The following is a 25788-nucleotide window of genomic DNA, read 5'->3' on the forward strand; positions in this document are numbered from 1 at the left end:
AATATTGGAGAAAGGAGGATAAAGTGTATTAGGTTCGCTGATGACATGGCAATATTGGCAAAGAGTGAGTATATGATGAATGAAATGTTGAGAAGAATAAATCAAACCTGCGAGGAGTATGGGATGAAGATAAATACAATGAAGACAAAAAGCATGATAATTAGCAAATCAACCAAAAGGGCAACGATTAGGATTGGGGGAAATAAAGTTGAGCAAGTATCATTAAGGAAGATATGAAGTGTGATCAGGAAGTTAAAGTACAAATTGATAGAACAAAGAAAGCATTCAGCAAAATGAAGAGAGTGCTACATAGCAAACTATATCTGCGACTAATGAAAAGACTTGCAAAATGTTTTGTGTAGAGTGTGGCCCTTTATGAGGCAGAGACATTGACTATTAGGAAGGGAGAGGAGAGAAGATTGGAGGCCTTTGAAATGTGGGTTTGGAGGAGATGGAAAAGATCAGCTGGATGGAGAGAGTTCGGAATGAGGACGTGCTTCATAGAATAGGAGAAGAGAGGGCGATTATTAAAATAATAAAAAGAAGAAAATGCAGTTGATTGCGACACTGGCTGAGACTTGACTGCCTGTTGGTGACGGCATTGGAAGGATTTGTAATTGGGAGGAAAGCAAGAGGTTGCAGACGAATAAAAATGATATACAATATAAAATGGGAAGATAATTAATATAAAATGAAACAGATGGCACAGAATCGAGCAGAATGGAGTGCGGCCTTGTAAAAACCTGCCTTTGGGCACAACACTAATTATTATATTTTTTTTTTTGTATTTTACGTGCATCAACTGCTTGATGCCCAATTCTTGAAAAGAGGTTATTATCACCATCAGGGTCATCATATGTAAGGGTGTAAAGGGCCCTTATATTTTTATTTAAAAGCACAAAATACACAAAACATTAATCCACAACAATAAACAACACTTATGGGGTGTAAAGGGCCCCGATCTTACAGTTTGAGAAAATAACACGAAGTACATAAATAAAAAATATAAGTCTTTACAATACCATTATCTCCTTCTACCTGTCTCACTTATTTATTTAAGCACCCTCGGGGCGACCAGAACCGCCATTAAACAGCATATCAGTCTTCCCAGGATGCTGCGGCAGTTGACTCCCCCCGATAAACAGTCCCGTAGGACATAACCCATCGGGATCCTCCCAGCGTCATAAGAGCAGTCTGACCACCTGTTCAGGACGGCAAAAAAGCCCTCGGCGGGGAGCCTGCCCTTCCCGGCCTGACCTATTTACCTACAGACAGGCATTGCGCATACCTACAGCCTCGCGCCCTCAGTCCATCCTTGAGGGTCCCCCATGCCATTATTGGACACACTCCGACTCCCTGCTCTTGCATGCAGGCGGGCCCGGGCGGCCTAGACATGAGGGCTACCTCCCGTCACTATACGTTGCACGCTTCGAGACTCCCTTATATATATATAAAAACTATCCCTTAGAGTTTATTTAACACAGCTTTAAATTTTCATTTTTAAGACTTTTAAAAAGTCCACTGGCGTGTAAATAAGCAACTATTTTTTCTTCATTTCCATTTTCCAAATCAGCAGCAATATCATTTCTTAGCCGGAACCTCTTTCTGAGGTCCTCATATATGATACACTCTTCCTTTAGATGCTTAATTGTGTTTTATTACAAACACCGCACATTGGTCTTTCTTCGCCGGTTAAAAAATAATTTGTTATTCGCGTGTGATCGATTCTAAGTCTGGTCACAGCCACTTGTTCTCGGTGAGTCAACTTCACGTCGCTTTTCCATTTATACGGAGAAGTTTTGACTGAATTTAATTTTGTATTTAAACTCCTTCAAGCAGTATTCCACTTGTATCTTATTATGTTACTAAGACAGTTTTTAACATCTGCCACCCTTACAGGAATTGCATCCATATGCAGACTTATCGCAGACTGTTGCCTTTCTGGCAGCTTCGTCTGCGCTTTCATTACCTGCAATACCAGCATGCCCTGGTATCCATACAAATACGCATCGCTGTCCTCGTTGATTTAGAACGTACAAAATGGACAGGTTGTTTGCAATTAGGACATCCTTAATGTTCTTGTTCCAAATTACAACAAGTGCACTTAGAGAATCGGAACATATTAGCACTCTCTCTTCGCAATAGTGTTCTGTGTACCGAAGAGCTTGATGTATGGCAGTAAGTTCTGCCGTATAGACACTGGCCATATCTGGCAGTTTCCAAAAGTGGGCTTTTCCATTTACATATATGGAGCATCCAACACCATGTTCGGTTTTAGAACTGTCAGTACAAATTCTAATATGTTCTTCGTAACTACTGATGGTTGATAAAAATTCCTGTTGGATGATCACTGCTAGTTTCTTTTTTATTTCTTCCTGAGAGAGATCCAACCTTGTATTTACCGCTGGCAAAAGCTATGGCGGTATTTCTCTCGTAGAAATTGCTAATATTTCTGGAATAGCAATTTCGTATTTTCTTGTTAATTCGTGGTACTTAATTCCGGCTGGTCTGGAGCACGATGTTCACATAATGCAGCCAAAGGATGGTTGTTAAAAAGTTTGTTATTTGTATGAGCAGGAAAAGCCCATATGTTTGCTGCATATCTTAGCAAAAGGATCTCTCTTCTACAACGAAGTGGCATTATTCCGGCTTCGGAAATTAGACTGGTTGCCGGAATTGTGCGGAAAGCGCCTGTCGCATATCTTATTCCGCTATTATGAATTACGTCTAACTTTCTTAAATGCGACTTCCTAGCAGATGAATATACAATACATCCGTAGTCTAGTTTCGATTGAACCAACGCCTTATACAGTCTCGATAATAACTTTTTATCTGAGCCCCAATTGATGTTCGATAAACATTTTATAATGTTTAGGGCTTTTATGCATCTATCACTCAAGTCCTGTATATGTAATCCCCACGTAAGGGATTTATCCAATACCAGTCCTAAAAATGTCACATTGTCCTTATATTGTATTGGATTATTGCCGATTGTCAACGTAGGACTTTGGTGAGGAATTCTCTTCCTACAGAAGTGTACACAGCACGTTTTTACTGGTGAAAATTGGAATCCATTATTCCTCGCTACTTCATTTAGAGCGTCAATCGCCCGTTGTAATTTGTATTTCACCATAGCATTCTTGTTGCTGGCATACACAATTGCCAAATCATCAACATAGACGCTTTTTCTGATTTCTACTGGAATGGCTAATATCAGTTTATTAATGGCGATGGTAAACAAGGTACCGCTCAGCGGTGAACCTTGTGGTATGCCATTCTCCAAGCTTCTTTCAGATGAATATTTATTGTTGACGCGTACTTGGAAAGTACGGTCGTTCATATAGTTGCTGAGTAAAACTGGCAGATTGCCACGAATGCCCCATTCATGTATCTGGAGCATTATACCATGACGCCAGGGCATATCGAAAGCCTTCTGAAGATCAAAGAAGACTCCGATACAATGTTTTCTTGTAATAAACCTGTTGTATATAATATTCTCTAAGTTGATCATTTGATGGGTGGTAAATTGGTATTGTCGAAAACCTCCTTGATATGGTGATATCAGGTTTTCTTTTTCTAAGAGCCAAACAAGTCGATTATTAATCATTTTTTCAAGTATTTTTCCCATAGCGCACATCAAATAAATAGGACGGTAGCTACTGGGATCTGTTAAATTTTTATTTTTCTTTGGAACTGGAACATGTGCTTTTTTCCACTGCTGGGGGTACATTCCATCCCGCCATATTTGATTATATAGTTCTAGCAATCTGCGTTTTGCAGTGGTATTCAGCTGCCTGATCATATTATAATAGATTTCATCCGGACCAGCAGCTGTGTTGCCTGCTTTCTCCAACGCTTTCACGAATTCTTCCATTTTAAATGGTACATTTTATGAGTAATTATACTCAGTTCTGAAATTTAGTAGACCTTCAAGTTCTGCTTTTTTTCGTCCGAAAATCTTCATCGTAGTTAGCCGTTTTACTGGCCTTCTCGATGTGATTAGATAATAACTCTGCGATTTCGTTTGGAGTGTCCTTAATTTCATCTTCATCTTGAAGGCTAGTTATGGGAACAAAGTTTTTTACGTCCACAAATCGCCTTCACTTTCCTCCAAACGTCTGATGCAGAAGTAGTTCTGTCAATGGATGACACATATTGCTGCCAGGATCGTTTCTTTGAATCTGTCATGAGTCGTTCTGCACACACCCTGTATTTTTTAAAGGCAATAAGATTATCTATTGTAGAACGTTTCTTAAAGGCGTTATACGCTCTTTTCTTCCTTTTTATAGCTTCACTTATTTCTTCGTTTACCACGGAACGGGTCGCTTAGTAAGTTTCCCAGATGTTTTGGGAATGTATCTCGATGACGAATCAAGTATCGCATTAGTTATAGTGTCGACATCGTCTCCGACAACTCCTGTTGTTTCAGGGAGTATCGTCCTAGCTGTGAAGTTCGTCAAATCTGCCTTATCAAACAACCATCTTTTAGAGATGAGGTATGATTTTCTTGTAACATCAGAAACAATTTGCACCGGGAAATGATCGCTTCCATATAGATCGTCTAAAACATGGAAGGTGTACCTCGGTGCCATTGATCCGCTAATGAATGCAAGATCTATACAGGACGTCGATCCATCTCTGGCATTGAAAAAGGTTCCTGATCCGTCGTTTAAAATAATAAGATCCAAATTCATCAGAAACCTTTCCAATTCTCTTTCGCGGGGATCTACTAGATCCGATCCCCAAAGAGAATTATGAGCATTAAAATCACCCACCAGTAAAATAGGTGGGGGAAGCTCAGAAATTAATCGCCCTATATCATCTTCCTTCCAATCAAACTTCGGCAAGTATATGCTGCAGACAGTGATCTGAAGCGGACGCTTCATTCTAATGGCAACCGCTTGTAGGTTTGTATTTAGATCAACCGCTTCGACGGTAGCTCTAGTCGATGTTAATATGGCTACTCCACCTCTAACTATATTTGGTGGATGATCTCGCCGAAATACATCATATCCTCTTAATTGAAAATTTTAATTTTGGCAAAAATGTGTTTCTTGCACACATATACAAATTGGGTCTACATTATGTACCAAGCGTTGGAGCTCATGAATGTATGAAAAACATCCATTGATGTTCCATTGTACAACCAACTCGCTAATTTTAAATTAAATTATAGCCTAGGTTTACCTTTCGGCCACACTTTTTTTCTTTTTCCTCCATATTGCGAACAGCTTCGTGTTCGCGTCGTCGCCCGTATAGCTTCCGGTCTCCAAATCGGAGACTACCGAAGCCGCCGACGACGACGGACATGGATCGGCGCCGGTTTCAGGCGCCGATTGATTATTATTATTACTAGTTTTTTGGGTTTTTTTTATTAGGTTTTTAGGGACATCGATTACTTTGGTCATTAGCCCTGTCCCTCTTCAAAAAAAAAAATAAATAAATAAAAAAGTTCTTAAATTTTTACATTCTCATAGAAATTAGAATAGAGAGATCTTTCTTGTTTATAAAAACGAAACATATGCAAAAATTAATCACTTGAATTTGGATTCTTGAAGATATCACAATATATTTTTGTTTAACGCCTAGGCTATCCTTTCAGTCATTCTTTTTTGTATCTTTTTTTCTATTCTTCTTATAGCTCCAACTTCTGATGACAACATGTCTGAGTCCTCAGACATGGCATCTTTCTGATACCAATGATGTTCTACAGCTGACATCAGGTGACGACAGCTTAAATGGTGCAATTAACAACGTTGCAATTGAGTTGAAACTCGCAAGTGATACATTTTCAGCGGCTGATGAACTAGAGTCGATTTCTAAAGGTATACTTGGGGCGGCTGAAGTACACGCCCTCCCCGTAACTGTCCTCTGGGCTTTAGGAGGTTCTATGGTTATAGATTCTCTATCGTCTGTGTCTGGTGCTTTTTTGATAATTACTTGCACCTCCATTGCACTACTCTCAGATTTTTCTTGTACTATTGCCACACCCTCTTTTGCTTGGTGACTTGTCAACAGTGTGATTTTTTAGCTTTGCCAGATATATTGTGCCCTTCATGTAATACATTGATTGGTGCTGTCATGGTCGCAGGTTTTACTGATTCTTTATGCTGCGCAGGTACATTCTTTGTGTCAACAATGTCAGTCTGTGAATGAGGTTTTATTGGCTCTTTCCACTGCCTGGACTCAATCTTAGTATCAACGATTCTCTCGAACATTGTAGCAAGACTTGGTGCGATCGTAGAATGCAACTGCTCCACATTAACTTTAGATGATGAAGGGGCAGCAGCTCCTTCCATATAAGTAGTTGTTGATCGAGGTGTTCTTTGATTGACAATTAAAAAACAGATAGTAGATATGAAATTTCAGAGTGAAAAAAGAAATCACAACTAATATTCAAAATAAAATAAAAAAAACAGATTTATTGAAAAACCTGCAAAGGAACAGTGTTTTTCTACATAGGAAATTACAAACAGGGAAGTAGATGAAACACATCGCATATTACAAAAGAGAAGAAAATGAATTTTTGTTTCACCAGCTTGTCATAGAACAGGAGAAGAACTTCTGCAAAAGAAAACAACTAACTAATTCAGAATATAAAAAGAGATAAATCACAACAAAAAAAATAGCCAAAACTAATAAATTTATGAACAGGTTTTTTTATTTTTATTGTTGTAATAGTGTACATATATTTTTAATGTTATGTCTTGTTATTAACATATATATTTAACTCAGATGTTTAGTAAATTTATTGTATAGGCTTATGTACTTTGTATCTTCAGCTGAAAAAAAAATCAAGTAACACACTGACTTACTTCTAAATTAGTACATTTTCTTCTGCATTACTATAGTTAAAATAGTTGTACAACAATATCATGTTTCCTGCACAATTACATTTACACCACACTACTACCATTTAGTTTTTCAAATATACAAACTCTAAGTACACATTTCATTTATTAATTCCATCAATCAATATTTTCCCTGTTTCATCATCCCTATGGCTCTGAAAGTGATGAATAATAGAGGTTCTACTGTACTTATTTATCTACTTGATGTGTTACTGCTACTGTATCTTTGTTATTAAAATATTTGATTAATAACTTTCTATCTAAGTTTAGGGAAGGGGGCTTTTAACTGATGAAATACTTACTCAGAGAAGGTAATGAAAAGAAAAGCTTGATAATTACCGATCTCAATCATTATGCACATATTTATAATTATAATGAAAAGTAAAGAAGTTTAAGTAAACCTGACTATATAACTGATAAATTTCTACCTGGTTGCACAAACCTGATAATCATTTATGGTCAGCTGAATATGTAAAGCAATGTTACTATCGAACCAACATTTACTGCAAATGTTATGTGGTTTATTAACATTAAATAATAATAATAATAACTTGAAGTATAATTGTAACTAAAGATTTCAATCGGTTTTATAGAAACTACTGAATTGCTTGAATTTAACTTTTGATGCTGCAACTATCAATTTTGTTTTATTCAAATTGAAAGATATTAAACATTTTTAATTTTTTTTTTATATTCAGTAAAAATCTAAAAAAAAAAAAAAAAAAACTTAATTTTGATAGAGAAATTATTGTAGTCAAACATTTGGTAGTTTTTAAGAAGTGGTTTTTTTAGAAGTAGGTATTAAAGTTGTTATTTTTAAGAAGTGGTTATAGCAGTGAGTAATCAGTTTAGGTCAAAATGTAATTGATTGTTTCAGATCCTATTTATTTGTAGGACTAATACAAGAAATTCATTTTTTTTTAATTAAAAAGATTCTTCTTTCAATGTTTAATTTTACATACTGTTCAAATACCCTTATATAAATATACTGTCTATATTTTTATGACATTCTCACCTGTCCCTTCTTATTTTGATGTTAAAGTAATTAAGATTGGATAAACTATCCTGATTAGAGATAGAGTATTTTCTCTTAATTATCTCTCTTATTCCTCTTCCCTCTCCTTTACTGATCCTTAACTCCTTTTTCTAGATTGATTGTCATGAGATTTGAGTAGGCACTGGTTTTGTTTCTCTTTTGGCATCATGTTTATATCTTCTACTAGTTGCTTTTTTATAAGAGATTTGTGAAGTAGCAACCCTCTATGCTTACTGGCCCTCTAGTGATTAATGCACTTATAGGATAATCAAGGCATTCTTTCTTCATAAAATCTAATCTAAGGGCCTTAAACACTCAAAGCAATTTCTATTTCATGCAGTATGCTACAGAATTCATTATTTTTAATCAGAAATTAAAAATATTCTAGTATCACATCCTCCCAATTGCCTTAAAGTTTTAAATTGCAGTAGAAATGTTCTATCAGGCACTAACTGCTAGAAACAGATTGCAAAGGTCATCATCATGCAGTGTTACACTGAGTGACAGCTCCCTTTTGTCACTATTGTTCCTATCTCATTCTGCTGTTAGGTCTTCTTATACCATCTTTATATTGTCTTATATTCTTGACGTCCTTCCTTTCTTCTTCTTTTCCTTTCCAACTACTCCCTCAAGAGTTGTAGTTAATCATGTAACTGTGAATGCAATCAGGCTAAAATAGGAAGGTCATTTACCCTAAGGTCCCTTCCTAACCAGGGCCTTCTGTGTTTAACCTTTGAGTATCTCTTTAGTATTCATTCTTTAGCTCTTTTTTGTTAGTATCTTATATATCATACGAACTCAGCAGTATATCATATATTTTTACATTAATAAAGAATAAGCACGTAAAAATAAATGAAATAATGCTAATTCTTTTTTCTTTTTTATTTCAGAAGAGAAATACAAAGTTAATACAAAAGTAATAGAAGCAGATTTTACAGAAGGAAATGCTGTATTTTCAATGATTGAGAAACAACTATATGGATTAGACATTGGAGTACTTATAAATAATGTAGGATTAAGTTATCCTCACCCAGAACTATTCTTAGATCTACCGAATCACGATAAATTTTACAATGATATTATTCAAGTAAATGTATCAACTACACTTGCAATGTGTCAAATAGTGATGCCACTGATGGTAGAAAACAGACGAGGTGTTGTTATCAACGTTTCTTCAACAGCTGGACACATACCGTCTCCTATGTTGACAGTCTATGGGGCTTCAAAGGTAATTTCATAATGGTATTTACATTACATAAGAGTAAGAAATAATTTATTTAACATTTCATTTAAGAACTTCAGAGGAGACAAAATTCTGTAAAATAAGAAAGAAAAACAGCAGAAATGTACACGCATTAAGTTTGGGTTAGAATATAGAAATTGAACCGGTTTAACACAAAACAGTGAGCTGAAATTATCCTATTCAACTGTCCATACAGCAATAGGCTTTGAATAAGATGCAGCGATGTGGAGACAGAACTTTAATTAGCACCTAGAAGCTAGTTAACATTGAACCTCTGTGTTCCAGTCATGCAATAATTTTTCAACTTCACATTGTTTTGAATGGATTTATCTTATAAATCCACAGATACAACAATACATGTACTACAGATACATGTTTGTTGATTCATATACCAAAATTTTATAAATAAAAAAACCACTTTTAATCTACATAATTAATGAAATATAAACACTGAATTTTAACACAATCAAAAACTAAATAAAAAGTTTAATAAGTTAAACCTTATTAATGTGAATCTCTTTATTGAGATATTTCTATTATTAAAAAAATTTTGTTTTTTTTTTAGAATACTTCTACAACTCAAAGTAAATTAAAGGATAGATAAAAATAATTTTGAAGGCTCTTTGAAATAGTTTTATCAGTGAAATTCCATTTTTTCTGTATTTCAAAATGGCGATTGAGGTTATTTTATAATTTAATAGTTGTGATAATGATTCTTTATCCGTTCATAACAACCGAAATAGTGTTATTCTTATATCATTACACTTCAATAGCATTACATTTAGCATTTATACATGCTACCTATTTTATAGGGCATGAATTCAAAATTTAAGTAAAATATAGTTTAATGTTACGTTAAATTGATTTAAAAATGTTTTCTCTGAACAAGCCAAGTTAACTAAATGTCATATATAATAGTAAAATAAGTAATAATATTAATATTGCAACATTAACATTTTTATAACATATTGTATAAAAATAAAACAGCCTTAAAAATATAACACCTGAAAGGCAGTTTTATGTTGTGTATGTTTATAATGACTAAACAAATAAACAGATTTATATTCGTATCTAGACAATAATGTATAAAGTCAGAGTAAAATGAAATACATAAAAAGAAAAATGTTACTTGTTGTACCTATTATTACATTGGGGAACAAAAAAGAATTTTTTTTGTCTCGGGAAGAAAAATATGTAATCCTGATAGTATTTTTTCTCCTGAATTCAAATATGATATCAGTTTTTCCCCATCATGCAAGGTTTCTGAGAGACAGACATTTATAATTTCAAGCATTCTTAAGTACACAATAATCAAACATCTGACTCACCTAGAAAGTAAGAAATGACAATTTTCTGCTATATTTTGCCTGCAAAGCATCAAAATATAGCAGAGATGGTCCGACAATAATCAACCAGCAAATTAGATTCCATTTGCCTTGATATCTCTTTTCCACAGCTGAAATCTCCTGATGTGTGTTCCCTGTGCTCATCGCTTACTGTGCCAAGATTTTCTAGGAAGAAATCTAGGTGCGAGTGCAGGAAGTGTACTTTTAAGGACATATTACAACCCAAATTTTTATAAGATTGTTGACAATATCACGGTAATTTTCCGCCTTTCGATTTCTCAAAAAACTCTGAGTAACATTTTTGAATGCTTGCCAAACTGCTTTCTCCAATGGATTCAGTAGTTCCTCAAACTTTTCATCATGCATTAGTGATCATATTTGTGGACCCACAAATATTCCTTCTTTAATTTTTGCATCACTAATTTTAGGAAACTTCTGTTTTAAGTACAAGAAACCAGTCCATGGCCTTGATGAAATTCTTCATTAACCCTAGTTTAATATGTAACAGAGGTAGATAAACAATTTTTACGATTACACAATGGGTCATGTTTCACATTTTTCTGTTCGGAAATGAGTAATTTGCGTTTAGGCCATTCTTTTCTAATGAAATGGTTTTTTCTGTCCTTACTATCCCATTCACACAAAAACAATAGTACTTTGTGTAACCAAGCTGTAGACCAAGAAAAAGTGTAATTACCTTAAAATCACCACAAATATTTCATTCATACACTGCATATTGACGCTTTTCCAATATAAATTTTAAGTTTTCATATGTTTCTTTCATACTATCAGAGTGAGCCACATGTACTGATGGGAATTTATTGCCATATACAGAAGCACAGCTTTTAGACTAACTTTAGAGTAAACAATGAACAAGCGCCATTCTGTTTGGTTATATTCATTACAAAGTGTCTCCATAAGAGAAGAAATGTCATTACAAAACACTAAGCCATTTTCTTCAGAAAAATAGTCTTTAAATTCAGAATGACGATTACAATAAGTACATATGTTTGTATTCTTTTGAAGAAGATTCCATCCTTTTAGCTGGGAAGCAAGCATTTCAGACTATTTTTTGGATTACTTTAAATCTCGTACAAGGTTGTTAAGATTTTCTTGAGTCAGTAAATCAGGCACAGATGATCTGCTTTGTTCAAAAGTTGTATCACCAGAATCTGCTTTTTTTCTTCCTTACTTCCATCAGACTCTGAGCTCTCTTCATCTGTCACATGTTCTGGAGGCTTTGGTATGGACAATTCTTTGCAGTGTGGAACTGGTGTCATTGCAGATTGCAAGTTAGGGTACACCACTGTGTGTTTTGATTTTGATGTAATCCCTTCAATGTTTGTTAAGCAGAGATAACAGTCAGAAGAGTGATCTTTGGTTCCCTCCAAATCATAGGGCTAGCAAATGGCATGTGGCGTGTGCTATTTTTCCATGCAGCAAGAAGCCTAGAACACAATAAACAACAGATATGTGGGGCCCAGGCCCTTGTTTGGTCCCTGACTTTACACCCAAAATAAAGTTCATAATCCTTTTTTACTAATGAAGTAAGGTTTTGCCTTTGGGACTTGAGTGTCACTTCACCACAAACATAAAAAAATTGTTAGGGTGATTTAAACAAACTCTAGGCATTTTGTGACTAACGTCTAATTAAAAGAAATAAAGTTGTAAATATGTAATACACAATAATTCAGACACAAAAAGCACTCACAATGACATGTTTACTGGTTCACTACTATCTCACAAGTGGCATCGTTCTGATGAATATGTGCTACATTAGATCACATTTGTACATGTTGTCGCCGAATGGCTTCGACAGTTCGTAATTCATAACCTTGTGGTGGCCCTGAAAAGGGCCATTTTTTGCGTTAGCTCTGAGAAGAGCTGCTGGGTCCGGAAGCTGGTCTCCGATGAGGTCGGAGAGTTGCGGCTCGTCCATTGAAGTCCTACCAAACTTTCCCTCAGCGGCAGTTGGGTCTTCACTACAGCATGGCAGTGGTGGGCCCCAGAACCCCAGTGTCGGGTTGGTGTTCTCCACGACCGAGGCGGTTCTCCACGAGCGATCCCACGCTGGGCCGGCTCCTGCAGATGAGTCCGCCAGCCAGGGAGATTGAAGCCCGTCGAGCTGGAGCTGGAGCAGGAAGGTAGAGTCCGCATCTAGTGACTTCCTCGGCAGGCCGGCAAGGCCTGCTGCTCCGGCAGGGATGTTAGCATCCACCGGGAGATCCCACGTTGAGCCGGCCAAGGAACTCCTTCTCCTTCTCCTTCTCCTTCTCCATCACCGTCACCGTCACCATCTCCTTCTCCGTCACCTGCTCCTCCTCCTCCTCCTCCATGTAATGGTCGATGATGAATTGCCAATTCACTCTCGTGCACGCTCTTTTATAGGAACCTGAGAATGGTGGGACTGCAGCGCCTCTATGGTGGGAGAAGTGCACGGTGGGAGTGATGCTTGTATAAATGCGTCCGTATACTGTGCGTCCCTCTCAAATCGTTGATACCGTTACCGCCCGCCGATATTAAATTAGACATATATGTGATAACAATATCTATACACATCTAAACCTGCACAACAGTAGCAACGCTAATCTTTTAGTTAGCTCTTTTGGTTCCATCATATTTACAATGCTCTAGGAGCGTTTACTTGTCAATGGAGAAATGAATGAGAAAACATTTTAAAATAATAAAAAAAATTAAAATAACAAAAAAACTATGGGTGATAGAGAAATTCTGAATACATATTTGAAAACAGGATAAAAATATGCATTAAGTACACCAATAGGTAATCGTGAGACAAAAATCATGTTGACCAGTGTTACAGTTGACAATGGAGAATTGAATGAGAAAACATTTTAAAATATTAAAAAAAATTAAAATAACAAAAAAACTATGGGTGATAGAGAAATTCTGAATACATATTTGAAAACAGGATAAAAATATGCATTAAGTACACCAATAGGTAATCGTGAGACAAAAATCATGTTGACCAGTGTTACAGTTATAATATAAATGCTGTCATTAATCTTGATACAAATTTCTTCTAATTCAGTTTTTGTTAGAAATTTATTTTTCTATATTTGAATAACCCAATTAAAAGACTTCTCTTCGAAAAGTATTTTTTATATATGACAACATTATACTAAATAATAAATCAAAATCAAACCTTGACCTGCCAAGGTAGAGCCACCAGTAAATATTTACATAAAAATTTTGAAAAGACATCTGAAAATGCCAAAAACATTCCACCAACTAGTCACAAGGTGAACGAAAATGTAGCAAAAATACAGAAGTCTGAACCTAGTGTAATTCAGGTAAGTTCAGATAGAGGTACCCCTCAATCAGGGAAGTCAGAAAGATGATAACATAATGATTGTGAATAAAGCAACTGTTGAAAATGTAACTGTGGACCTTCTTAAAGCACAGAGAACTCCAAAAGAGAAGGAGAGTATTTCAACCAACCGAAAAATTGCAGCAAGGAGTGCTGCAGTATAGACTTGGATGCAATATTCCCTACTCCACCTTGGCCAATATAATATGATACCAGCTGCAAAAATCCTCTCAACTACCATTAGTGGTATCGGAAATGGATGAATTTCATCTCTGAGACCTCAGACAACTTGTCTTCAGAGGTGGAGGCAGTAAGGAGGATGGAGAAAAGAAATAAAAAAGATTGGCTCAAGGGAAAACCTAGGCAATAAATGTATGTGATATGTTTAATGTAAATAAGACTGATTACTGATGCTTTTTTTTGTTTTGTCTTTTCTAAATTGCCAATGCCTTTTTTAAGGATGTGTTTTTAATAATTGTAGGCCCTTTAGTTAGTTTGATAGTTTGACAATATTTCTTCAGAAATGGATTGTATTTTTTTAAGCAGCAAGGGTCCTATACACCCTTGTCATCTTGTGTTCTTTTGGGGTTTTAATGTTCTATGACAAGTCTATTTTCAGGATTATTTGTCTGACAAGGCTGGTCTTTAGACTTTGTAGCTATTTTTTATCAGAGTAAGAAAGTTATAGCTTGCAACAAGGGGTAATAACCATAGTAGTCGAACCTGATATACAAAAAATAAAAAACAAATCTAATTAATGCATAATAATTAAAACAAATTTAAATTTACATAATTAACTAATAAAAAAAACTAATTAATACATATCTGTTATAGATTACACAACATAATAGTAAAGAATAGCACTACATAATGAAAATTTACAATATGTTATTTTGAGAATAAACAGAATAAATAATCATCCCAAATGTCAAAACCTTAAAATACTTTTCAACTTTTTCAGAAACAAAAAATTACGCTTACTCAAGAAAACTGAATCCTGGAAAAATTTAATTGTCAAAATCAAATTAAATTAATAACATAAATAATTATCTAGGTTTTATCTAAAATTAGTAAAAAAAAAAAAAACAAAAAACAAATCATAAGAGTTTGATAATGATTTATGAAAAAAAATTGGAAATAACTGGAAAGAGAGATGATATTTACCCAAAAAAAATTCAGAAATTTGTTGTCCAAAAATTTGCTAATAGCAATATTTTATAAATTTTTATTTTCAGTAAAATATTTAAAATAAATAAACAATAAAGAGAGCATTTCAGTTCATATTTATAGCAACTGTAAGTATATTTTCATACATAAAGCTTTACATTGTTTCAAATTACATCACAGTATGACTGATTTCAGTATAAAATAAAAGAATGCCCAAAAAGCCTGATCAAACATCTGTTGTTAAAAGTATCACCAATTTATAATTATTTTTCTTAAATTAAAACATAAAAGATCTCAAAATCAAGCATTTGCGATTAAAAACCTTTAGAGGAATACTCCCTTTCAGCACTCTACCTAAAAAGAGAAACATTTGTAAGAATTCAAACAAGAAATATCTACAAAGATAAAAAATTATTTTTTAATGAAATCTCTTTTTTTATTGTTACTGAAAAATAATGAATAAATCCTTCCAGTTCTTTATTTTCTACAGATGTTCGTATCTAAATTCAGCACCGATCTTGCAACAGAATACAAGAAGTATGGAATCATTGTTCAATGTTTAACTCCAGGTTATGTAGCAACTAAAATGAGTAAAATTAAGAAGGCTTCTTGGATGGCTCCAACACCAGCTACATACGTCAAAAAAGCATTACAAACTGTTGGTATTGAAAGTTTAACAACCGGATACTTTCCACACCGATTATTGGTAAGGTTAAAACAGTATTCTCTATCAACCTATATTGTTTACTTTAATTATCTAACCAATATGTAATTGATGCCAGCATGTTCAACATATTCTTAAAGCCATATGCTCAGATAGCATAGAGAGTGCACTTATCTTCCTGTATGGGAAGTAGACAGTTTGCGGCCGAACTGAAAAAAAGTTATATTTTAATCCTATTTCTCCTACATGCCACTGTTATATTGTTGGGCTATTATTAACATCACTGGCCTGATTATGCATGGATGTAACAAGCTACAGGTACAAGAGATGCAGCTACCTGTGGATTCTGAATCAATAAAGCTTATATCAATAATCTGATATCAATAAATGGATATCTTGAGACTTCTATAATATCATACAAATTAATCAAGGAATTAATTCTTAAAATCCATTTATTGTACAAGTTTATTTATTTTATGTAAACCTCTGTAGTACTAGAGGATTTATAAGTAGCTATTTCATATAAAATATCCTTACAATTTTGAATTTAAAAAAAACAATATTTTTTTAATTTATTTAGAATTTGCGAGTAGCAATATCATGTCCTTACAATTTTAGCTGTTTGGACAGAATTGCATCTTCTTTTTTATGTAATATGAGTCCTATAATGATTGTAATGTTTTAATTTTTTCCCCCTCTACTCCTCTAGCTTGGTTCGGACTGTTGGGTAGAACTCCATCCAGAGGAGTCTAGTTACTCTAACGAGCCTTCCCACCAACTGGCTGTATATCTGGTAAGTCGGCTCGCCGGTCAGCTCTTTTGAGGAGTCTTTATTGTGCCCTTTCTTGACGCCGTGTCTGGACATATCTGCCCAAAACACACCGCCAGGTCTTTTCTCTTTTACTGTACCTACCATCCCCTGGAATCCCCAGAGGATCATAGGCACTAGCACACCTGAGCATGCCAGCCCTCACCCCTGAGGTTGTCCTCCTGTTCCTATACTAATAGCCCCAGCGCCAGTCCTCTTGATTTTTACTCCTGATTACCTCCGTGGCATATGTGTTGACTCTTCTCCAATGTTCCTCACTTTGTAACATGTAGTTCACAAGGGTATCTGGTGTGCACTGTGCGATACCTGCCCTATTCCGTTGTATGTCCCTCTTTTGGAATTTTGTTAATAACTGCACTATGTAGAGGTTTACTTCACCAAACTTTCTGCCGTTCCATGCGTCTAGGTCATGTATACTTCGCTTGATCCATTGTGTCACCCCTCTTGCACGCCACCTGTTCTTCCATTCGGTAACCGTACGTTCTCTAGCATCTCTTCTGCTCGAGCCATGAGCTATATGCAGCCTTTCTCCCACTTGAAGGTCAACTGGCGGAACTGAAGCGAGAACACAGAGGGTCTCGTACGATACCGTGCGGCAGGCGGAAACTACTCCTATTAGGGCTCTCCTGTGTATGCTGTTAACTTTAGTCAAATTCCTTTTTATGCGTAAGGATGTCCCCCACACTGGTGCCGCATATAAGATTGACGATGTTATTGTTGACACTACCAATTTCCTCTTCGACGTCCTTGGCCCACTTTGCGATTTTAGTAAAGCTTTCAATGCGTTTACCATGCCTTCCACCTTCTTGCAACAGTTGATGATGTAGCTAGTAAATTTACCGTTCTTATCCAGTAACACCCCTAGATATTTTAGGGGGTTTGTCTCATGAATTGGTTGGTCTCCTACTACTAAATTTATCGGTCGAATTTGTCTTTTGCCTGTCATTAGAATGTACCTGCATTTCGTTTGTGCCAGAGTCAACCCTTTTGCCCTCATCCCGTTATCCATCATTGCTAACGATTGATTAGCTTTATCTTGTACTTTCTCTTCACGTCTTCCTCTCACCAAGATCGTTATATCGTCCGCACAGGCAATGATCTCTATCCTTTCTGGCAGTTGAAGTCCCACAACCCCGTCATAGGCTAGAATCCATAATAATGGCCCCAAAACAGAGCCTTGTGGTACTCCTCAGAATATTCTAAATCTGTTCTTGCGCATCCACAGCGCACCATCTGTCGGGTAAGTATTCTTTGATTTGCCTACGCAGGTACGGACTTATTCCTTTCTCAGCCAGAGAAGTCATTATAACCCTCAATGGTATTGACCCGAACGCGTTCCTTACGTCGAGAGAGATAAGGAGGGGATGTTCCTGGTCCACCAGGTCCCTGATCTAACTTCTGTTGACCAGTCAGTAACTCTGTCAGTAGCCTAGACCGATGATCTATTCTTCCAAAAGCCAAATTGATTAAGGCTTATCCCCGCTCCACTGTTCACCTCGCCAACTAGTCGATTCACCAACATCTTTTCCAATAATTTCCCCATTGTTTTAATGAAGCTCAATGGGCGGAATTCTATATTGTCATTCTCTATATTGGGCTTTGGCAAGAACACCACCCTCGCCTCTTTCCAGCACCCTGGGCACACTTTGTTTTCGATAACAACTGGTCACGTCGACCATCTCCCAAGGTGCTTTTTTAACAAGTCCTTTCAGTAGAGGTGCTGGGTTGCCATCAGGTCCCGGACTTCTTTATCGCCTAATTGTGCAACTGCCTGTGTTACTAACTCTAGGGTGAATCTTCTGGCCTCGCATTCAATCGCTTCGTCCATCACTTCCTCAGCGCATGGGAACAATTGCTATTTGTGTTTCTACTTGTGCCTTTGATAGGATTGGTAATCTCCTGCCAAAGCGCTTGGTGACTATCCTGTAGGCATGACCCCATGGGTCATTGTCCAATTCTTGGCACAATCGCTTCCAGTGTTCTCGTTTCGATTTTCTTATTTCTTTGTTGAGTAGTCTCCTGGTTCAACATACCTTAAGGCCGCTTCCTCATAAGCCTCACCTCCACTATGTCTGAGTCTCTGTTTTTTCCTCCTATGAGACTGGAGAAGTTGCCTTAGATTGGCTATTTCCGGTGATCACCAGTACACTCTTTGTTTTCTTACATTTCGAGTTAAGGCCCTACCCATCTCTTGTTGAATTATATTTCTTAATGCTTATGGCGTGAGGTTTTCTATTCCGGCTATTCTGTCTGCAACACATCTAACTATTTTTTCAACCTGATTAGCCGCAGGTCTCATAGGTGGTTCTTTCTGAAACGTTCTGAAGGACTGGTTTGTATTATAAAAAGCACAGCCAAGTGATCACTTACCATATCTTCTGGGAGAATCCTCCACTGCCACTGTTCCTGGCTCAACCTGTTGTCTAGAATAGCTAAATCTAACACAGAGGAGTGCCCTTTGGTTTCATATGTGGGCGTGGCATCATTAACACAATGACACCCGACGGTCTCCATCAGATCGACTAAGAGTTCCCCTCACCTGTTCGTGTAACTGCTGCCTATGGCTATCACCTTACTGTTAAAGTCCCCGAGCATAATTATCCGTTTGTTAGTACTGGTAATGACTTGTTGTTGTAGAGAATCAAAGAACCTTTCAAATTCCCTAATTTCACAGTTGAGAGATACATATGCCCTGATCATTACTGCGCTGTCTGTTTCAATTGCTATGTGACCTAGACCACTTCTCTTAAGTTGCCATGATATCCTGCCACTTATATCCATAATCGCCACGTTTCCTTCGGTATTAGTACGCCAGCCGATCCTAGCCGCGACATATATATTGGGTTCCATGACTAGCAGTAAATCTGCTTCCTTCTCTCTTGCTAGCTCCCCCACTAAATCGTGGGAGAGCGAACTTCTATTGACATTCGTCAGCATGAGTTTAAACATTACCGGTTAGCCCGCACGTCCAGCCTCCAGTGCGGTGGTCATTCTTTCAACAATTAAGACACTTTTTGGGTTCTTGGCAGGTCGCAATTTTGTGGCCCCTACCGCCACAATTGAAGCATAATTCCAGCCGATTTGGACCAGTGCAGTCTTGTCTTCTGTGCCCCGTGCCCCAGCACCGATAGCATCTTTCCTCCTCCTCTCAGATGTAAGCTCTGCAATTTACCCATCCAATCCGTATCCTCTGTTCTACGAGCTTGCATGCTGCCCTGTATGACGCGATTACTGTAATGTTTTGGGTCTCACCAAAGCCCTCTCGTGGATGAGATTTTAACTTCCTCTGCGTCTCCCACTCTGTCTTTAATGCCGGCCATGAATTCGGACTCAGATGTTTCCATCTCCACATCACGAATATGCACGATGGTTCTTCTGCCAGCCCTGGTCTTCAAGTCCACCTGCAGATCAGCTGCTTTATCTCGAAGAGCCGTTGTGAAGTCCACTGCCTTCTGAGCTCCTTGAATCCTTACATGTAATTCCTCGTATCTCCCTCTGCGAAGTGAGATGACGTCACTTGCCTTGTCATTTTTTACTGCGACCTTCATTGTGTACAGTAGGTCTGCGTAAGACTACCCCGTCACTTTCACTATGACAGTCCTACGTTCTTCAGCAGGCGGAGTGGCCTTTTTGATCGAGACTTGCTCTGGTCTAACCTGTCTTGTTGGTACTTCTGTATGTTGAATCAACACCCGGACTGGTTCTATTCGGTCCTTCAGGATGTATGAAAGAGCCTTCTTAACGGCAATTCCTACTGTGCCTGCTGGTAATGTGAATATAACTTCTGATGACTGCTATAGCACTCTTCTTATCGCCCCAAGAATAGCAATCATTGAGGACTTCTCTGGTACTGTTGTATCATAATATATGCTATATTTGCTTTTCCTTAATTCTGTAGTTTCCTCGCCAATTATTGTCGTCTCGTCCTTTAGTATGTCACCTGGTTTATACTCTGGATGGCGAGTTGTAACTTCTTCGACTCCAGATTTCTTAGGTATATCGTGTAAGCTACACGTATTACACGACTTCTCCAGCAGTTCTTTCAATATGCAGAGTTTGTCTCTTTACATCATGGGCCATATTCTTGGGATTAACTCGACCAGTTCCTCGTCAGTGAGTATTCCTAAAAGTGCCTCTGTCATCTACAGTGGCAGTCTTTGTCTTGCCTGGGTAATCACCGTTAATGGCGCCGACATCTCAGTCAACGTTTTTAGGCCTTCATATATCTTCTTCAACTCTTTCTCGTGCTCAGGAATTTACTTCGACAACCCTGAGCCCAGGTGTTGTTTGAGTGACATCATAACGATACCGAGTTGGTATGTTAATCCACCCTGGCTGTCCGGGAGGGGTCCTCCTCCTGTCAGGATCCCTGCCGTAAGCATTTCTTCCCTTTAGACTCTGGTCTCCTCGTTGCGGAACTCGCTGCCGTCCCAGAACTTTGAGACTTCTTTTCCTCCAACGGAAGTGACCCACTTCGACGCATTATATTCTTCCTGGGTTCTGCACCTCAACCCAAATTTGCAGAGTACCCACTCGATGGGGTTTGGGGGGGTTCAAAAAGGGGGGTAGGTTTTTTGGGCCGAAGGGTAAGTAAAATGTATCTGTCGAAAAATGGAATAAAAAAAATTATGGTGGAGGGGGAGGTGGTCAGAGAAAATGTAAAACCTCGGGGGGGAAAAAATTTTTTTAATTTAGAATTGAGATTCATCTTGTTTTCATTTATACACTTTTTTATGAATACATGTTTAAAAACACTCACTACATCTTGTACTAAATAATCTCATTCATCAATAACTGGGCTGTCATATTCACTCACATATGACAATAAAACATTTACTAAATTTTTGGGTTATGTTAATAGTGACATTATTAATTTTATAAAAAACATGTTTGACTATTTTACATTTAATGCTTCTAACCACAATACCATATTACATACAACAAACAATATATATTATTAAAATTAGTATATGAAAGAAGTAGTTGATAACTGATAAAAAAAATGTCTTTCTAGCAATACTGTTCAGGCAGTTGAAAACAAAGAATAAGTAGAGCTTAAATCGAGTTCAAAGTAATTATTTTTTTGACTACTGCTCTATGTAGTTTGCATTAAAAATATCTTTGCATTATAAAAAAAGAATAATTTTTTTCTTAATTTAAACTAAAACATAATTAATTTATAGACATACTTATTTTAAGCTACAACAAACTCCTAAAATAATAGCTGATATAAATTCTATGAATTAAGAAACTGCTATTTTTTAGGCACATATATTCATTTCCTAAAAATTAAAAAATCTGAAATTAATTAGATTTCCTTTCTAAAAATTGATAATATAGTTTCAAACTGAATAGAGACAGCTACATTACATGAAGAATTAATAATGCACTGTTTACTAATAATGCTGTTTACTAATAATTTATTAATAATGCACTGTTTGCTCATGAGAAAAGTTATATTAATTTGTTGTTTTACACTAGCCATTACAGAATTTCTTATAATGGTAACAACTGTAAAGCACCTGAGGTACAAGTCACAGCTGCTTTCTATAAAAATAGTGATGATGCTCACGATCAGCCACTTCCTTTAGTAAACTAAGAGAGTGTATCATTAGTAGGACTGAATATTACCTGTACTTCAATAGGCTTGCCATGTTGACATGCAACAACAGTATATTGAAATAAACAAAAAAAGCAAAGGAGAAATCACACTGCTGCTCGCTTTCATGGTAAACCAAGCATGGGGATTGTGTTATTCTTAGGACAGGTGTGACATTCTTGGAACCAACTTTGTCTTGTGTAAGTTAGCTACAACTGTTCCGGTTGTCACCTGATGTGCATACATGATAATGGGAAATATTAACATTTTTCTTATAAGTATATTTAATAATTCACATATGACTTTCAGAGAATCAAAATTTTCATCAAAGTATATCATTCCACTATAATGGGTGCCATTTTGTAAATATTTAATGGGAAGAGGGACTCTACAACAAAACATTCTCAAGATTTTATTATAATAATTGATTAAAAATAAAATACTTTAATCAGTCAAACTGTTATACATCTGAATACACTTACAACTCATGTAGGTAACTCGCTAGGTATTATCAAAATTATAAGGCATAGCTCTAATTACGAATGAGCAATTTAAAATGAACCCAGTTGGCTCGAACTGTATTTATTTGAGTTCACCTTTAACACTGCTACTAATGGTAGTGTTTGTTACAACTTTCATCTACTGTCAGCTGTAAACTGTTCATGTTTCATTCTTTGCAGTTGTTTTACTAAAATGTCTTATTTGATCGAAGAAAAGGTTACTATTAATAGAAGCTTGTGTGTCAATAAAAGCATCAAATTTTCCCAGCAAAGAGTAGCATACATGATTTGGTTAAAAAATGTACAAAGGGGTCAACTTAAAATCAAAAAAAAAAAGGCAACCTACTTTTAGACTCCAAAGACCAGAGCTGATATACAAAGAAGAATTTCTACAAGTCAAAAAATCTGTACATAAGTTACCATAACAAAGTAGTATAAATTACACATCTTGTCATATTCTCCATGATTTAAATTTGAAACCATATGTAACAACTTAAGCAAACAAACTGAAACATCTTAATTATTGTGACTGGTTTCTCAAAAATATTATTTGTGGACAGATGTTGTATTTCATAATATCAGACGAGGCAGTTTCATTTGGTCAAGTTAATTCACACAATACCAGGTATTGGATGAATGAAAATCCACGCCAAATGTTTCAACATCCACTTCACAATAAGAAAATTAATGTATGGTGTGCAGTTCTGGTAATTGTATAGCGATGCCAATAGTTTTTAACTCTACTGTCAATACAGAAGTATACCATACAATTTTCAAAGAATTGTATGCTCAATTAACAGATGAGGAAAGATAGTAAGGCTTCTTCCAGCAAGATGTCACACATCAAACGATTCACTAGCACGTATTCATCTGGCTTTTACAGTAGAACAAATTATCAGCAAAAGATGGTGGCCTCCATGTTCCACAGATTTATCTAGTTGTGACTTTTTCCTTTGGAGCTATTTGAAGGATAGTTTATATCAAATTTCCACACTATTGATGAACTTAATTGATGAATTGATTTCCACACTATTTCCAAACATTCAACAAAAAACTGACAGCACTGTCTTGCATTAGATAAATCTCAGTATGATCAATTGGGCACAAATCATCACTGTGCAGGGCACTCGTTTCAAACATCTTTTGTAAAAATATGACAAATATGTAAACTTCTGTAATGTAAAAACTGAATTTAATTTAATTTACATTTTCATTTGATTTATAAAATGTTTATATGTTGTAACTGTGTTTCGTTAAGTTTTAAGTTGCTCACCTGGTAACCTGGTATAATAATAGTCACATAAAAAAAATCAATAATAGTAGGCTGTACATGTGACATGAAAGCCACAGATATTGACCAGTCACTGACCTTAATAATGCAAAATTGTTAGTCTTAGATTAATTTATATACAATTTATTTTTTTCATTTAATGTTTCATAAAAATATAAATTATATAAATACCCTTTTTAATTAATAAAAAAACCTTACATATTCTACAACAAAGAATACCAGCTAGAAAAATAAACACTACATATCTGGGATTTGCAAACTTTTTTAAGTTAATATGGTTACACACATATACTGGTTATTACTGCACATACTGTTATTATACAAGCTTATTATATACATTACATGACCAGTGATGTAAAACGTGTTTATTTAAATACACAATGTAAATCCCGCTTTTAGTAAAATGTAATTAGCACTTTTGTAGCTAGCTCTGGATTTTAGATTTTAGAAGTTTCTACCTTTGCCAACAGTTTGACTTTTGAGTTAACACCCAGACAAGAAATAGGGTCCCACTTTACTAAGACCAAATAAAGTAGTGACTGCACTGCTGGCTACAAGAAACTCCCAGTATGGCACCACAGATGAAGCCAGGGTGATGACCAACACAATTATCAAGGTATCTATCCAAGAAAAGGGAGATGAAGGAGGTAGGCTGAGGAAGGGAGAAACCCTACTAAAAGATTCTCTCTAGCAATTTTAACCATAAGCATCATCTGTTAAATTAACAAATAACTTCACTGTCAAAATATATTAAGTCTGGGGTATGAACTGAAAGTTTCAGTTCACTAACAGAAATAGGACAAAATTTTATTGTTGCAAAGAACATTTTTGGTGGTATGTTGTTTAATTTGCCTCGAATTTATGAGACATTTACTAGAAATTGGTTCAGTAAAAGTAGAACTATGCGCAGGGTTCATGCTTCCACAAAGTTGGTTAACTAGTTCAGAGGGCAATGATGTAGGACATTCAAGATTAGTATTTCTTCTGCCACCACCCATTCGGTCGCCCTAAAGCATAAGACCAAATGTCTGTGCCACAAACGGCTACTGAGCCATGAAACAGTTTAGCGACCAGTGCTCTAACTAGCTCCTAGAGTTAACCTAAAACGTGAGCGGAATAAGCATGGAACCATACACTACTCACTTGTGTGTCACACCACCCAGTTGGCATATATCACTAAAATGGGTAGGCACACCCCGTCGACTATTAAAAAATATTTGACTATCAATAATTAATTTATCTTGTCAAAGACAGCAATTCACTGCCACGCCTAGGCAGCTGAACGCCAATAAGTACCTGTCCAGCATTAAAGCACTTGGGAGCCTTAATCTGGCTGGTAGCCAGCCATATCTCTCTGTTAACTTCCCACAGCAGCGTGGTAGTAGTCTTTTCCCTTAGGTAAACTACTGATGTTGGTTGAACAAAGCAACCGCATCAAGGAACTACCACACGGTCCAACAATGCAGCTCTCGCCACATTGACTCGCCGCTTGTGGGTGTCCAATTTTCCCCTTGACCTCTAAGTTCCAGGGTGGCCTGAGTTCTGGCCCCCCTCCAATAGCTGGGTAGTCAAACATCATATGCTCATTTGACTAGACCTCCCCACAGACGCACAGCTCATCAGCTGCCAGGTGGAACTGAAACAAAATTGTTTAAATTTACATGGTTGGGGAGCATTCAGGCAACCGTTGCACTTTAAAACGAAGGAGAGCAATACCATCCCCCCCAGATCCTGTATAAATCTATACAAGGACCTTCCCTTAGTAGTGGCGTGTAATTCTTGTTGCCATGCTTCCATCGCGAGACTGCCCGTCTCCTACGCAGGCGGGAGACGGGCAACTGTTCAAAATTTAGAACCGGTGCATTGAGATCACCGTTCAGCTCTGGTATAGGCCCAGATCAAAACCGTATCCCAAATACTTCGGCCTCTCTGCC

At 36.6% G+C, this 25788-nt stretch overlaps 1 protein-coding gene across 1 annotated transcript in view; it reads left to right on the forward strand.

The window, feature by feature from the left end:
- Positions 1 to 25788, forward strand: part of LOC142323130 (very-long-chain 3-oxoacyl-CoA reductase-like) — an 88057-nt gene that overhangs the window by 59318 nt on the left and 2951 nt on the right. Inside the window, exons 4-5 of the mRNA XM_075362368.1 lie at positions 8778 to 9115; positions 15462 to 15677. Coding sequence (XP_075218483.1) covers positions 8778 to 9115; positions 15462 to 15677 — 554 coding nt within the window. The remainder of the gene's footprint in view (positions 1 to 8777; positions 9116 to 15461; positions 15678 to 25788) is intronic.

The sequence above is a fragment of the Lycorma delicatula genome, chromosome 4, assembly GCF_047948215.1.
Source record: "Lycorma delicatula isolate Av1 chromosome 4, ASM4794821v1, whole genome shotgun sequence".
NCBI lineage: Eukaryota > Metazoa > Arthropoda > Insecta > Hemiptera > Fulgoridae > Lycorma > Lycorma delicatula.